This window comes from Thrips palmi, unplaced genomic scaffold (assembly GCF_012932325.1).
Source record: "Thrips palmi isolate BJ-2018 unplaced genomic scaffold, TpBJ-2018v1 HiC_scaffold_4, whole genome shotgun sequence".
Classification (NCBI taxonomy): Eukaryota; Metazoa; Arthropoda; class Insecta; order Thysanoptera; family Thripidae; genus Thrips; species Thrips palmi.
The window spans coordinates 499,057-510,530 of record NW_023144631.1 but is presented as its reverse complement, the minus strand read 5'-3'; the positions used below and the strand labels follow the sequence as shown (position 1 = coordinate 510,530).

At 63.1% G+C, this 11,474-nt stretch overlaps 1 protein-coding gene and 6 non-coding genes across 8 annotated transcripts in view; all 7 read left to right on the top strand.

The window, feature by feature from the left end:
- The first annotated feature begins 1,423 nt into the window (after positions 1 to 1,423).
- Positions 1,424 to 1,515, top strand: Trnai-uau. Its single transcript is given in 2 exon segments — positions 1,424 to 1,461; positions 1,480 to 1,515. It is a non-coding gene; the product is annotated as a tRNA-Ile (tRNA).
- A 65-nt stretch (positions 1,516 to 1,580) lies between these two features.
- Positions 1,581 to 1,672, top strand: Trnai-uau. Its single transcript is given in 2 exon segments — positions 1,581 to 1,618; positions 1,637 to 1,672. It is a non-coding gene; the product is annotated as a tRNA-Ile (tRNA).
- A 66-nt stretch (positions 1,673 to 1,738) lies between these two features.
- Positions 1,739 to 1,830, top strand: Trnai-uau. The gene is given in 2 exon segments: positions 1,739 to 1,776; positions 1,795 to 1,830. It is a non-coding gene; the product is annotated as a tRNA-Ile (tRNA).
- A 224-nt stretch (positions 1,831 to 2,054) lies between these two features.
- Positions 2,055 to 2,146, top strand: Trnai-uau. Its single transcript is given in 2 exon segments — positions 2,055 to 2,092; positions 2,111 to 2,146. It is a non-coding gene; the product is annotated as a tRNA-Ile (tRNA).
- A 66-nt stretch (positions 2,147 to 2,212) lies between these two features.
- On the top strand, positions 2,213 to 2,304 carry Trnai-uau. Its single transcript is given in 2 exon segments — positions 2,213 to 2,250; positions 2,269 to 2,304. It is a non-coding gene; the product is annotated as a tRNA-Ile (tRNA).
- Positions 2,305 to 2,370: 66 nt separating this feature from the next.
- On the top strand, positions 2,371 to 2,462 carry Trnar-ucu. The gene is given in 2 exon segments: positions 2,371 to 2,408; positions 2,427 to 2,462. It is a non-coding gene; the product is annotated as a tRNA-Arg (tRNA).
- Positions 2,463 to 2,931: 469 nt separating this feature from the next.
- Positions 2,932 to 11,474, top strand: part of LOC117650019 (integrin alpha-PS2) — a 49,141-nt gene continuing 40,598 nt past the window's right edge. For both annotated transcript variants that reach the window (XM_034393266.1, XM_034393264.1), the window contains exon 1: positions 2,932 to 3,322. In XM_034393266.1, coding sequence (XP_034249157.1) covers positions 3,153 to 3,322 — 170 coding nt within the window. In that variant the 5' untranslated portion in view covers positions 2,932 to 3,152. The remainder of the gene's footprint in view (positions 3,323 to 11,474) is intronic.

Genomic DNA, 11,474 nt, shown 5'->3' with positions numbered 1-11,474 from the left:
TCCATCCCATCCCATCCGAGCGTTTCGCTGGTCAACGAACCTCCCGCGCTGTTGTTGCTGCCGCTCCACATGTCCTGCCGCATGCCCGCGCCGCCCTGCGCCCTGCGCCCTGCCCGCGGCCCTACAGTGGTGGCAAGTGGCCGCGCGGCCCATTGTGTTGCAAGCGGCAGTGGCCGAGCACGCCGGAGCCACATGTCCGACATGAACACGTACGGTGTGCTACTTCCGGTTATTCATTTCCGGTTTGGAAAAAAATATCCAATTTGAATGCGCGGCCAGGATGAGTGCGGCAGGCGGCCGACCGATGATGAATCCGTCGAGCGAGGGGTCACGCGGTGAAGGAGGTGAAGGAGTGGGCCACCCAGAAGGACGCGCAGCGTCCGCCGTGCCCGGCGAGGTGCTCCCGCTGCAGCCCATGCTGCCCCTGCTGCAGCAGTGCGGCTGGACGGCCGGTAGCGAGCGACTTCCAAACATGCATTATACATGCATCGCCCCGCTTACGGCCCTTACGGCCCGGCCCGGCCTAGCCGCCTAGCTCTGAATCTGCTCTCGCTCGGCGGGGCGGTCGGGGACGGGACGGGGATGGGCGGGGATGACACGGAATGAGTCTTCCTCGATTATTTCGTGTCGTGGGAGTGGCAGCCCTTCCTCCTTCAGGCTGCTACACCAGCAGACTGATTCCGAGAGTCGTTTTCGTCGCTCTGTCTCTCTCGCACCTACACGGGACGCCCCACGAGTGCGAGAGAGACAGAGCGATGAAAATGACTCCCGGAAACAGTGTGCAGTGCTGCCAATGACGGCGCCTCGCGCTGATTCCGGACAGTGCCCTCGCCCTTCTGTCTCTCTCGCACGCGCTCCGAACGCCCTGCGAGTGCGAGAGAGACAGAGCGGCGAAAGCACAGTTCGGAATGAGTCTGCTGCGTCGCGTCGGTCCCACGCGGGGAGGCGAGGCGCGGCCGGCGCGGCGCGGGAGGATATGAAGGCGCCTTGCGCCGTGCAGCTGCCGAGCGATTCAGAAGAGTCGTTTCGTCGCTCTGTCTCTCTCGCACTCATGGGGCACTCCGTAAGGGTGCGAGAGAGACAGAGCGACAAAGCGATCTTCTGAATCACTCGGCTGATAGAGGGCGTGCTCACGCCGGCCGCCCCGTCACCCCGCCGCCCCGTCTCCTTGCCGGCAGTCCTGGCGTCCTGGGTTATGGCCGGCCCGGTGAAGCGTGTCGCATTTGGTGAGCGGGCGCAGCGTCAGCGACGACACGGCGACGCCACGGCGACGCCGAGGCCGAGAGGGAAGGCGAGGCGAGGCGAGGCGGCCCGTGACCAGGATGCGGCGTGCGCTGGTTGTTTTGTGCAGATGTCACCGCCGCCTTGAACCTTCGACCTCTACTCCAGCCGACAATAACAACTCGCCGTTCGTAGAATATCTGCCCCAGTGGCGCAATCGGTTAGCGCACGGTACTTATAGGTCAGTGCCTGTGAGCGATGCCGGGGTTGCGAGTTCGAGCCTCGCCTGGGGCACTTTTTTCAGACCCTAGTTTGAAGAATTCTCAAATGTCGACCTGAAAACCCTGGTAAATTCATCAGCCCCAGTGGCGCAATCGGTTAGCGCACGGTACTTATACGACAGCGTCTGTGAGCCATGCCGGGGTTGCGAGTTCGAGCCTCGCCTGGGGCACATTTTTTCAGACCCTAGTTTGAAGAATTCTCAAATGTCGACCTGAAAACCCTGGTAGATTTATCAGCCCCAGTGGCGCAATCGGTTAGCGCACGGTACTTATACGACAGTGTCTGTGAGCGATGCCGGGGTTGCGAGTTCGAGCCTCGCCTGGGGCACATTTTTTCAGACCCTAGTTTGAAGAATTCTCACATGTCGACCTGAAAACTCTTGTAGACTCATCAGCCCCAGTGGCGCAATCGGTTAGCGCACGGTACTTATACGACAGTGTCTGTGAGCGATGCCGGGGTTGCGAGTTCGAGCCTCGCCTGGTGCACATTTTTTCAGACCCTAGTTTGAAGAATTCTCACATGTCGACCTGAAAACTCTTGTAGACTCATCAGCCCCAGTGGCGCAATCGGTTAGCGCACGGTACTTATACGACAGTGTCTGTGAGCGATGCCGGGGTTGCGAGTTCGAGCCTCGCCTGGGGCACATTTTTTCAGATCCTAGTTTGAAGAATTCTCACATGTCGACCTGAAAACTCTTGTAGACTCATCAGCCCCAGTGGCGCAATCGGTTAGCGCACGGTACTTATACGACAGTGTCTGTGAGCGATGCCGGGGTTGCGAGTTCGAGCCTCGCCTGGGGCATACTTTTTGCGCTCATATTCTACCTCTCAAAAATCGCAATCCGAGATTAGAGAAAGCCACTCAAGAGCCCCAGTGGCGCAATCGGTTAGCGCACTGTACTTCTAGGTCAGTGTCTGTGAGTGTTGCCGGGGTTGCGAGTTCGAGCCTCGCCTGGGGCAAATATTTTTCTACCTCTCGTGGGCTCAACTTTCTTTTCTTTTCGTCGTATTGCACATTTCGAATCTGTTTGTGCGCGCGGCCCGACTTACAGAGCCACGGCCCGGGCGCGTCCGGTTGGCTGAGGACGGAAGTGAAGGGGGCGCAGACGCACGCAGACGCGGGGCACGCAGACACGCAGGACATAGGTCCTGACTGCCCCACCGCGCCCCTCGCCCGTTGCACTACACTATATTATTCTAATGAAATTGGCAACGGGGAGACAGATGAGAGGTGCTTCCGCCCCGACGACAGGGCCGAGGGGCTGAGGGCTGGCGTGGGGGTGTGGGGCGGTGTGTGCAGCCTGCCGGCGGCCCTCCCCCGCCCCTCCCCCGCCGCCCCGCCTCGCTGGCAGCCCCACTCCCGGGCCCGGCGTGGCGCGGTGTGGCCCGGCGCGGCGTGGCGTAGCGCGGCAGACTGACTCTCCCGCTCCCGACCAGTCTTGAGCGGACTTTCCTCACGAGTAGAGCGCATAGCGCCGCCGGTCGGGTAGGGTTGGGTACGCCCCTGTGGGAGTGCATGTGTGTATGAGTGTTCGCGACAGCAACATGTGCGCGCGCGGAGTGGTGAAGAGTGCATAGTGCATCGCAGCGATTGTGTGTGTGTGAGAGAGTGCGAGTGTCAAAGTGTCACAGTGTCAGTGCTCGCCCACCATGACTACCATGACGTGGGCCGTGGTGTTGTGCCTCGCCGTGCTGGCGGTACTTCCCCGACATGGATTTGCCTTCAACGTGGACGTGGAGTCTGCGGTGCCCTACCGCGGCGTCAATGGATCCATGTTCGGCTTCACCGTCGCCGAGCACCGCGACCGCGGCCAGAGCTGGTGAGTAACATGCCGTACTTGGCCGTGCTCTCGGTGTCCATTGAAGCCAAGTTGTCGAGCAGATGGCGGCGTGGCGCGGCGTGGCGGGGCGTCGGCGTCGCGCCTGGCCCACGGCCTGCAGGAACGGGAACGGCCCGACTTGAGTGGAAACCCAAGTCGAAGTCGGAGGAAGGCCGTCTACTGCCGCCCACGCTCCATGCCAAAAATACTTTGCGCGGGCCGCGCCACCACGCACACCTCGACCTGGTGGCTCGAGCGTTGCCGGCCGAGCGTTGTCGAGCGTCGCCGCGCGTTGCCAGGCGTTCCTCCACCCGGGCTTTCTTTGCCTCCCCGGCGCCGCTTTTCGGCACGGCGCTCGTTAAATTCGCCCGCGTCCCTCCTGGAAGGCGCGGGTGGGCCTCTTACCGCTTGCCTCCGTGTATCCGATTACACCGCAGTCTCTGCACTGCGTCGCTCCGCTTCCCCGGCCCGGGAAGGACGGCTTGGACTAGGCTTGAACTTGACCCAGAAGATGGGCGGAACGGTTGGTCCGGAATCCAGATGCATCCCTAGCAACGCGCCAACGCTCAGCGCGTCCGTCCGGTGTCTCCTCGCCTCACTGTTCCGGCAGCGCGGCGGTGTTCCGGCGGCATGTGTCCATGTGTGCGCCTTGTGGTGTGCAGGCTGTCCAGGCAGGCCGATTCCGAGAGTCGTTCTCGTCGCTCTGTCTCTCTCGCACGCATCGGGCGTCCCTTATTGGTGCGAGAGAGACGGACTGCAGGGCACGCCGGCAGCCTGCACCGCAAGGCATGGCCGCCAGGACCCACATAATACACCAGAAGCCCTGTCCGCCCGGGCCGCCCGGCCGCCGGTTCGCTTTTCGGCGTTCCTTCCCACACACCAACACAGCTGATAGCTTCATGGCCTCCGTGACGCTGGTCGTGGCATGGCGCGGCGAGGGGGCCGGCGCGAAGGGGCAGCCATGCCATGCCGTGCCATGCGCTCCTCCGAGAATGCAACATCCAAGGCCCGAGCGCGCCAAGCTGAGACGTCGCCGCCTGCTGTCCGTTTCCGAGCGACGCTCTCGTCGCTGTGTCTCTCGCGCCCTTACGGGTCGCTCCATGAGTGTGAGAGAGACAGCCTGCGGCTTGCTGGTCGCCGTGCCGTTCGGCGTTCGCCAAGCTCACGGCGATTGGCGGGTGGGTCGCGGTGCCCTGGCGGTGCCGGCGCGCACCCCTGGCGCCAAGGTCGGCGCGCGGCGGCCGGACGGAGTCCTGACGGAGTGGAGCGGGCTGGCTGCCAACAAGTGGGACGTGGCCGTCGGGGCTCCAGCGGAGTGATTCCGCGCAGCGTTTCGTCGCTCTGTCTCTCTCGCGTCCCTACAGGGCGCCGCGAGGGTGGGAGAGAGACGGAGCTCTGTTCGGAATCAGCCCGCAGCGGCCATGCGGGCCTGCCTGCAGTGCCTGCTCCCCGGTCGCGTGCGTGTCACGCAAGGTGGCGTCGCGCGTGTCCCCTGGGGCCGCGGCCCCCTGCGGGCTGTCGCTCTGTCTCTCTCGCACCCCTGCGGCACGCTCCATGAGTGCGAGAGAGACAGAGCGACGAAAGCGCTGTTCGGAATCCGCCCGCTCCGGCAGTATGTATTTCCGCGAGCGGACACACCCCCGGCTGACGCCCTGCTTGGAGCGCGCTAGAGCACGCCGCCCATTTCGGGGAACCCGCCGCCGCCGCCCTGACGATGTCCTGACGGTGTCCTGGCCGCCCTCCGCGCCTGGAATACCATCCACGTTCGGGCGGCGCGCGCTCCTCATGGCTCCTCATGGCGCGTCGTGGACTACGTGACCATCACGACGCCGTAGCGCGACGCAGCGCGACGCAGCGCGCGGCCGGTGTTCCATAACAAGCAGGACCCCCTAGCGTCCAGCCTTCCTGCCGCTGGGCCGCAGCGTCCGGCCCGTCGGACTCGTTGGAGGCGGTGCTGCTGGCGGCGGTGCATCTCTTCGCGAACCGCAGGCTGTTCGATCGGATTGAGACGAACGTAAGTGTGTTGCGTCCTCACGCGGCACGCGCCGTGCGGCCGGGTGGTCGAGGGTCGCGCTGGGGCCCCGGGCCCACACTGCACGTCGCCGTCGACGCGCCCCGGCCGCCCCGTCACCGCGCTGGCTTTCCCGCTGAGGCAGACGCGGCGGTCGTCGGCGTGCTCTCTCTTATTCCATTCCAGGCTTACGCCCGCCCCCGCCCCCGCCGCGCGGCCTGCTGATAAGCGGGCAGTGAATGCCGAATCCGATTTTCAGTGTCTCGTCAACGACGAGCGCCACGACCATTATAAATAGCATTACAACACGTAGAAGCCGTGTGTCAAAATAAAGTTGCCATGCGGATAGCATTTGCGAGTGCACCATCCGCGAGGTGGCATTGTAGCCGGAGCTTTGTATCCTTTGTTCAGGCAGCACTCCCTGCCTGATAAGGCCCCGGACAGTCTGCCTCACCGCACCCGCCGCGCGAGGCGTGCTTTTCGCGAGGAGGGAAACATCAACGGCGTCTGTCCGTTGCTCTGTCTCCCTCGCACTGAAACGGAACGCCCCAGGAGTGCGAAAGAGAAAGAGCTTTTCGCGGGGCAAAAACAAAAAACATCAACACAAAGGCTCCCGTGATATGTGCTACGTGCAACGTTTCTGTGCAGCCGGGGCACCCGGATGATAAGATAAATGAGACGGTGCATTTGTTTTTCACGGATTTCCTGAAAATGACGGTGTGGGGCTGGACGGGGCGAGGCGGGGCGAGGCGGGGCGAGGCGGGGCGGCCATTCACAGCGTGCGACGCTAATCGCGCTGGCCGACGACGAGCAGCGAAAGGAGCCGGCCCAGCCGGCCCGTCCCGTCACTACACCATCCAGTACTTGACGGACAACAACGCCGCAAAACACAATCTCCCTGTCGCACTGCCGTCCGATTCCGAGGGTCGTTTTCGTCGCTCTGTCTCTCTCGCACTCATGGGGCGTCCCGTCTAGGTGCGAGAGAGACAGAGCGACGAAAATGTTTCTCGGAGTCAGTCTCCTGGTTGCGCGGGCTGGACGGCGGCCGGCGGGCTGGCCGATAGCAAGCGGCGCGGCGGCGCGGAAGGAAGGAAGGAAGCACTCGATGGAGTGCTTTTCGTTTTTCCTCGACGAGTGCGTTGCATCAGTTCGATAGGGGCCTCCCGTTCCCGTTCCGGCCCAGCGCCGCACAGCGCGGTGCAGATAAAGACCGCCAGCAGCTCCTCCGTCGACGCTTCCGAAGCGCTTGACGCGGCCCGCGGACTCGGATAGTGCAGTTGTGTGTTTATCCAGCAGACTGATTCCGAGAGTCGTTTTCGTCGTTCTGTCTCTCCCGCACCCATGGGGCGTCGTGTGTAGGTGCGAGAGAGACAGAGCGATGGAATCAGTCTGCCGCGGGCCGCGTGATCGCATTGTGGCGCACCGTGCGACCTTCCCGCGCGGAGGAGAGATGCAGATGCGATGCGAAGTGCGCGTTTATTTCGTGAATACAACGCCTCCACAGCGACACGCAGACACACACATGTCGCGGACAATGACGAGTCGAATGGTGGCCGGCCTGGCCAGCAGCGATTCCCTGAGGCATTCGTTCCGCCGCGTTGTACTCGAAGAACTCCAAGACGGGCACACGTGTTGTGTGAGTGTGTATGAGTGTGTGTGTGTGCGTGAGTGTTTCGGCGACCTCGGCAAGCGCGGGCTCTTTTGTGCACTAAACGAGAGGTGGGCGTGGCTCAGGCGTGGCACCGTCGTGGCCGGGAAGAAGCACCTCCGGCCTCTGGGTACCTTTGGGTACCGACCGTACCGACGCCCCACTGCCACAGCGTGACACGATGTGACTGCGGGCGCAACCCTATCCCACGCCACCGTGGACGAAAAAGCTATAGCTGTGCCGGGGATTTTAAATTTCAACTAATTTCACCACATTCCAAGACCGTGGGCGCAGTGCGTACGCTGTAACCAACAGCAAAAAACAAAAACAGAAAAAAAATGAAAGATGAATCCCGGCGTGGTGCACTACACTACAACCGCCCTGCCGTCATGTGCAGCGTGATGGAGACGATGAATGAGTGAACGGTCGGACGCCTCCCCCCCCCCCCCCCCCCCGGGGGCGGCCAGCGTGCCCTGCTACCCTTTGACACCGGCGCAGCCAGCAGCTCGACCCTCGTCGCGCTCTCTCTCTCTCGCACTCGTGGGGCGTCGCGTAAGGGTGCGAGAGAGACAGAGGCACGATGCCCCCCGCCGCGTTATTTTCGTGTCCCGAGGATTAATTTGCTTCCCGCCTGTCGGACTGGCACTGACGGCGCGTTTCGATCCGGAAACCACCTCCACTCGAAACGCCACGCGTCGAGGAGTCCGGGACGGCGTCCAGAGTCCAGGACGGCGTCCAGAGTCCGGGACGGCGTCCAGAGTCCAGGACGGCGACGACGACCGATCTCGGAGGCGCGGTGCGGCCGTCGCGTCGTCCTGTGTCCCGTTGGCGTTGCCCGACCTGCCGCAACGTTGCGTCGTTGCGCTCGGAGGTCCGCGACGAAGTCCATGAGCGCCGCCGGCACCGCCATGCCGCCGCACCGCGTGCCGAGGAGGCAGGGCAGGAGGCTGGCGTCCTGGCCCAGCACTGCTTGCGCTGCTTGCTTGCTCGCGCTGCGCAGGTGGAGGTCGCTTGGGTTCGGTTCGCACCGCGCCCCGAACACATGGCGCGAGTTGTGGTAAGTGATCCGAGAGTCGTTTTCGTCGCGCTGTCTCTTTCCCACTCATCCCGTTTTAGGTGCGAGAGAGACAGAGTGACGCAAACGACTCTCGGAATCAGTCTGGCTGCACGCCGTCGGCACGCACGGGCTGCGCGTTTATGGCAACGCAAGCACAACGGGGGCCGCTGTCCGCCCTCCCTGCAGTGGGGGTGCGGGCGGCGCACCGTGGCACAACCGTGGTACTCGTTGAGCTAGCGTAGCATCTGGCAGAACAATAGCACCGTACCGGCAGAATTTGTGTCACGTGTTCGCTGTGTATACTCCATTTCGTGTACACTCTCCATTACTTCATGTATGCTTCATTTCGTGTAAAAGGATAAGGACAACGAGTCCCACAGTGTCTCTCGTTCTCGTTTCGTGTATCCTATGCGTATATAGTCCGTTTCGTGTAACTGCGGCCGGATGGCGAGGGGCGTGGGCGGCAGCCAGGCTGCCCGGCGCTGCCCGGCCGGCCGGGGGTTCCGTGTCGTTTCCGGAAAAGTTTCCGCCCTTGCCAGCTTTGCCAGAAAGCCTACGCCGCGCGGAGCGGCAAGCAGCGGCTCCTGGGAAGAGATCGGTCCCGAGCGGGGGAGGTGAGGCGAGGGGAGGGGAGAGGGGAGGGGTGAGGGGCCGCCACATCTGGTCGCCCGGCGGCCGGCCCCCGCCGCCCCGCCGGGGCAGGCAGGCAGCAGGTCCGTGCGGTGCGCGCTTCGCAGCTCCGTCTGCAGGGCAAGCAGGATGCAACGGCGATATGGACGACTTCGGTGGTCGCTGTGTGCTGTGTGTCTTTGCAGGTGCGGACCCAGTGGGGGCAAGGGGGGCTGAAGGACTATCATAGACAACAAAGGACGATTGAGCCTCAAACAGCCGCTTGAAAAGTTAGCAAAAAGCCACACTTTGTCTCTATCAGTAGGCCAAGTAGGCAAAAAGTGCTTCTTTACCCCCCCCCCTCAGGCCGGCTCTGGATCCGCCACTGCACATATTTTTGGGTCGCGCGAAATGTCACGCGCAGGACACGCCGCGTTATCGGCGTGCTTCTGGACTCCAGGCGACGGACCCGTCCGCTTATCTCCGCTTATCTGCGTGGCGGGTTGCGGGGCGGAGGGCGCGGGTCGCGGGGCCCTGGGCGCGGCACAGTCATTTGGCAGACCCGATTTACTGCAGCCGTTTCGCCGGGCGGACCGCGGCGGTGAGGTGGCCGCGGCGCCCACACTGGTGGCGGGCTGCACTGCACGCACACTGTTACAAAAGGCCGCTCGTCGCAGCACTGCCAACACAACAACACCCCCTTCCAAAAAAAAGAACAAAAAACAAGAGACGTCCCAAAGGGGTGTGTGTCTGCTGGTGATACACCTTGTAACCTTTTCCCCCGCAAAAGCATCTTCGACTTTGGCAGCGCCACGGGACGGCTCAATCGAATGGGGTCAGCTCGCGACCTTTCCGAAGCGAAGCGAAGGGTGGCGGGCCTGTCTGTGGGGAGCAGCGCAGGGCGCGCAGGGCCTCCCCGGCCCAGCAGGGCGTGGCGGGGCGTGGCGGGGCGTGGCCGCGACCCGAAATCGGAAGGAAATCGGAGAGCCGGCCAGTCGCGCAAATTAGGGCGATGGAGGCCGAGGGGCCGTAAAACACCCATGATTCACCGCGCTGCGCCCAAGCTGCGCCACCGCGCCGCCCGCGCCACTAGAAACGCTGATGGAAATATGTTGCACTCGCTTATTGCGCTGCCTGCTTGTCTTGCCCGCCTGCCTGCCTGGCCGGCCCCTGAGCCCTAATGGCATTGGACGCGCGGATTGGCACCCCCCCCCCCACTTCCCCTTCGCGTTACGCCCTGCCCGTAAAAGCACGGCGGGCGGCACCACGTCGTCGCCGTCCTCGTGTACCTGCAGTGTACGCGGCAGTGTATCTGCCCCGCGGTTTCGGCGCACTTGCGCCGTTTCATCGCGGTCAGGATGGTTATGGTGGCGTGGTGCCTTGGTGCCCCGAGGGACGCGATGGCCGTCCAGGCTGTCTAGGCTGTTCATGTCCAGCGGTCGTCTTCGTCGCTCTGTCTCTGTCACACTCATGTTGTGTCCCATTCAGGTGCGAGAGAGACAGATCGACGAAAATGACTTTCGGAAGCAGTGTGCTGGCGGGCACGTGTGGTCGTGACCGGCCCAGTGCGCGCTTTGCGCACTTTGTACACTGCATGTTGCTTTGTAAGTACACGGCGGGGGATGCGCGGCCTGGCGGCCCGATGCATGCATTGCTCCGGACGACGACAGGACACGGCGCGGACACATGCAGGGCCGTTGCCGTCGCACGAGGCACTGCATCGCGTCGCTCCGTCTCTGTCGCACCCTCACGGGACGCCCCATGAGTGCGACAGAGACAGCAACTCTTCGGAAATGAGCCGAGCCGCTGCACAGTGGGCCAGAAGTCCGGTGGAGCGGCCAAAACTCTAGACGCGTTTCGAGCTCTAGAGTCGCTAAATGGGCCTCGAACCGAACGTGTGACCCCACCAATGGATTGCTCTCCGAACGAGGAATCCATTGGTGGGGTCACACGTTCGATTCGAGTCCCATTTAGCGACTCTGGAGCTCAAAACGCGTCTAATAGAGTTTTGGACGCTCCACCGGTCTTCTGGCCCACTGTGCGCTGCTGGCCGTGCGGTCGAAGTCATGTCGTCCGGAAGACGGGCCCGGTGAACCCCGACGGACCCGCACCCCGCACTGGCGGGTGTGGGGCGATCATGACCCACTTAGCGGGGCATCGACTGGAATAGCCCTTTATTACGGAGGTGACGCCCTCACACCTGGCGTGTGTGTGTGCGTGTGTTTGAGTGTGTGTGTGCGCGTGCGTGCCCGCGCCAGCCGTCGTGCGCGCCTCGCCAAGCCCCTCGGGGGAAAAGGGGAGGGGGAGGGCATCACACGGCCGCACTAACCACTCCGTTTATAAAGGCAGTAAGCCACCTGTTAACACGCGTCGGAATCATTTTGCGAGTCTGCCCTCAGTCTCTCCCTCCCTTGGGGTGTGGCGGCACCGGACGGCGACCAGCGAGGCGTTCCATGGGGCGTTCCGGGCGTTCCGGGCGTTCCGGGCGTTCCGGGGCGTACCGTGGCGTTCCCACCGCGGTGCCGGCAATCAGGGCGTGGCCGGGCGTGGCCGGGGTGTTGTTCTTATTAACAGGCGGTGTTGAATCGTCGCCTGATTGTGGACCGGCGCTTATTGCTGCGTGAAGTAAAGCGTACCGAGATGGGGGAGGGGGAATCTTGTCTTCCATATATGACGTAACGCTGCTGCCGAGGAGTGGAGAACGTTGACCCTTTTCCCCGTGTCACCAAGCCTCCGCCAGCAGTCGAAGAGACAGTCGCTGACCCCATGTGTGGACGAAACAAAGCGCGGCGATAGCGCGCGATAGGTTCGGTCTAGTTTGAATGAA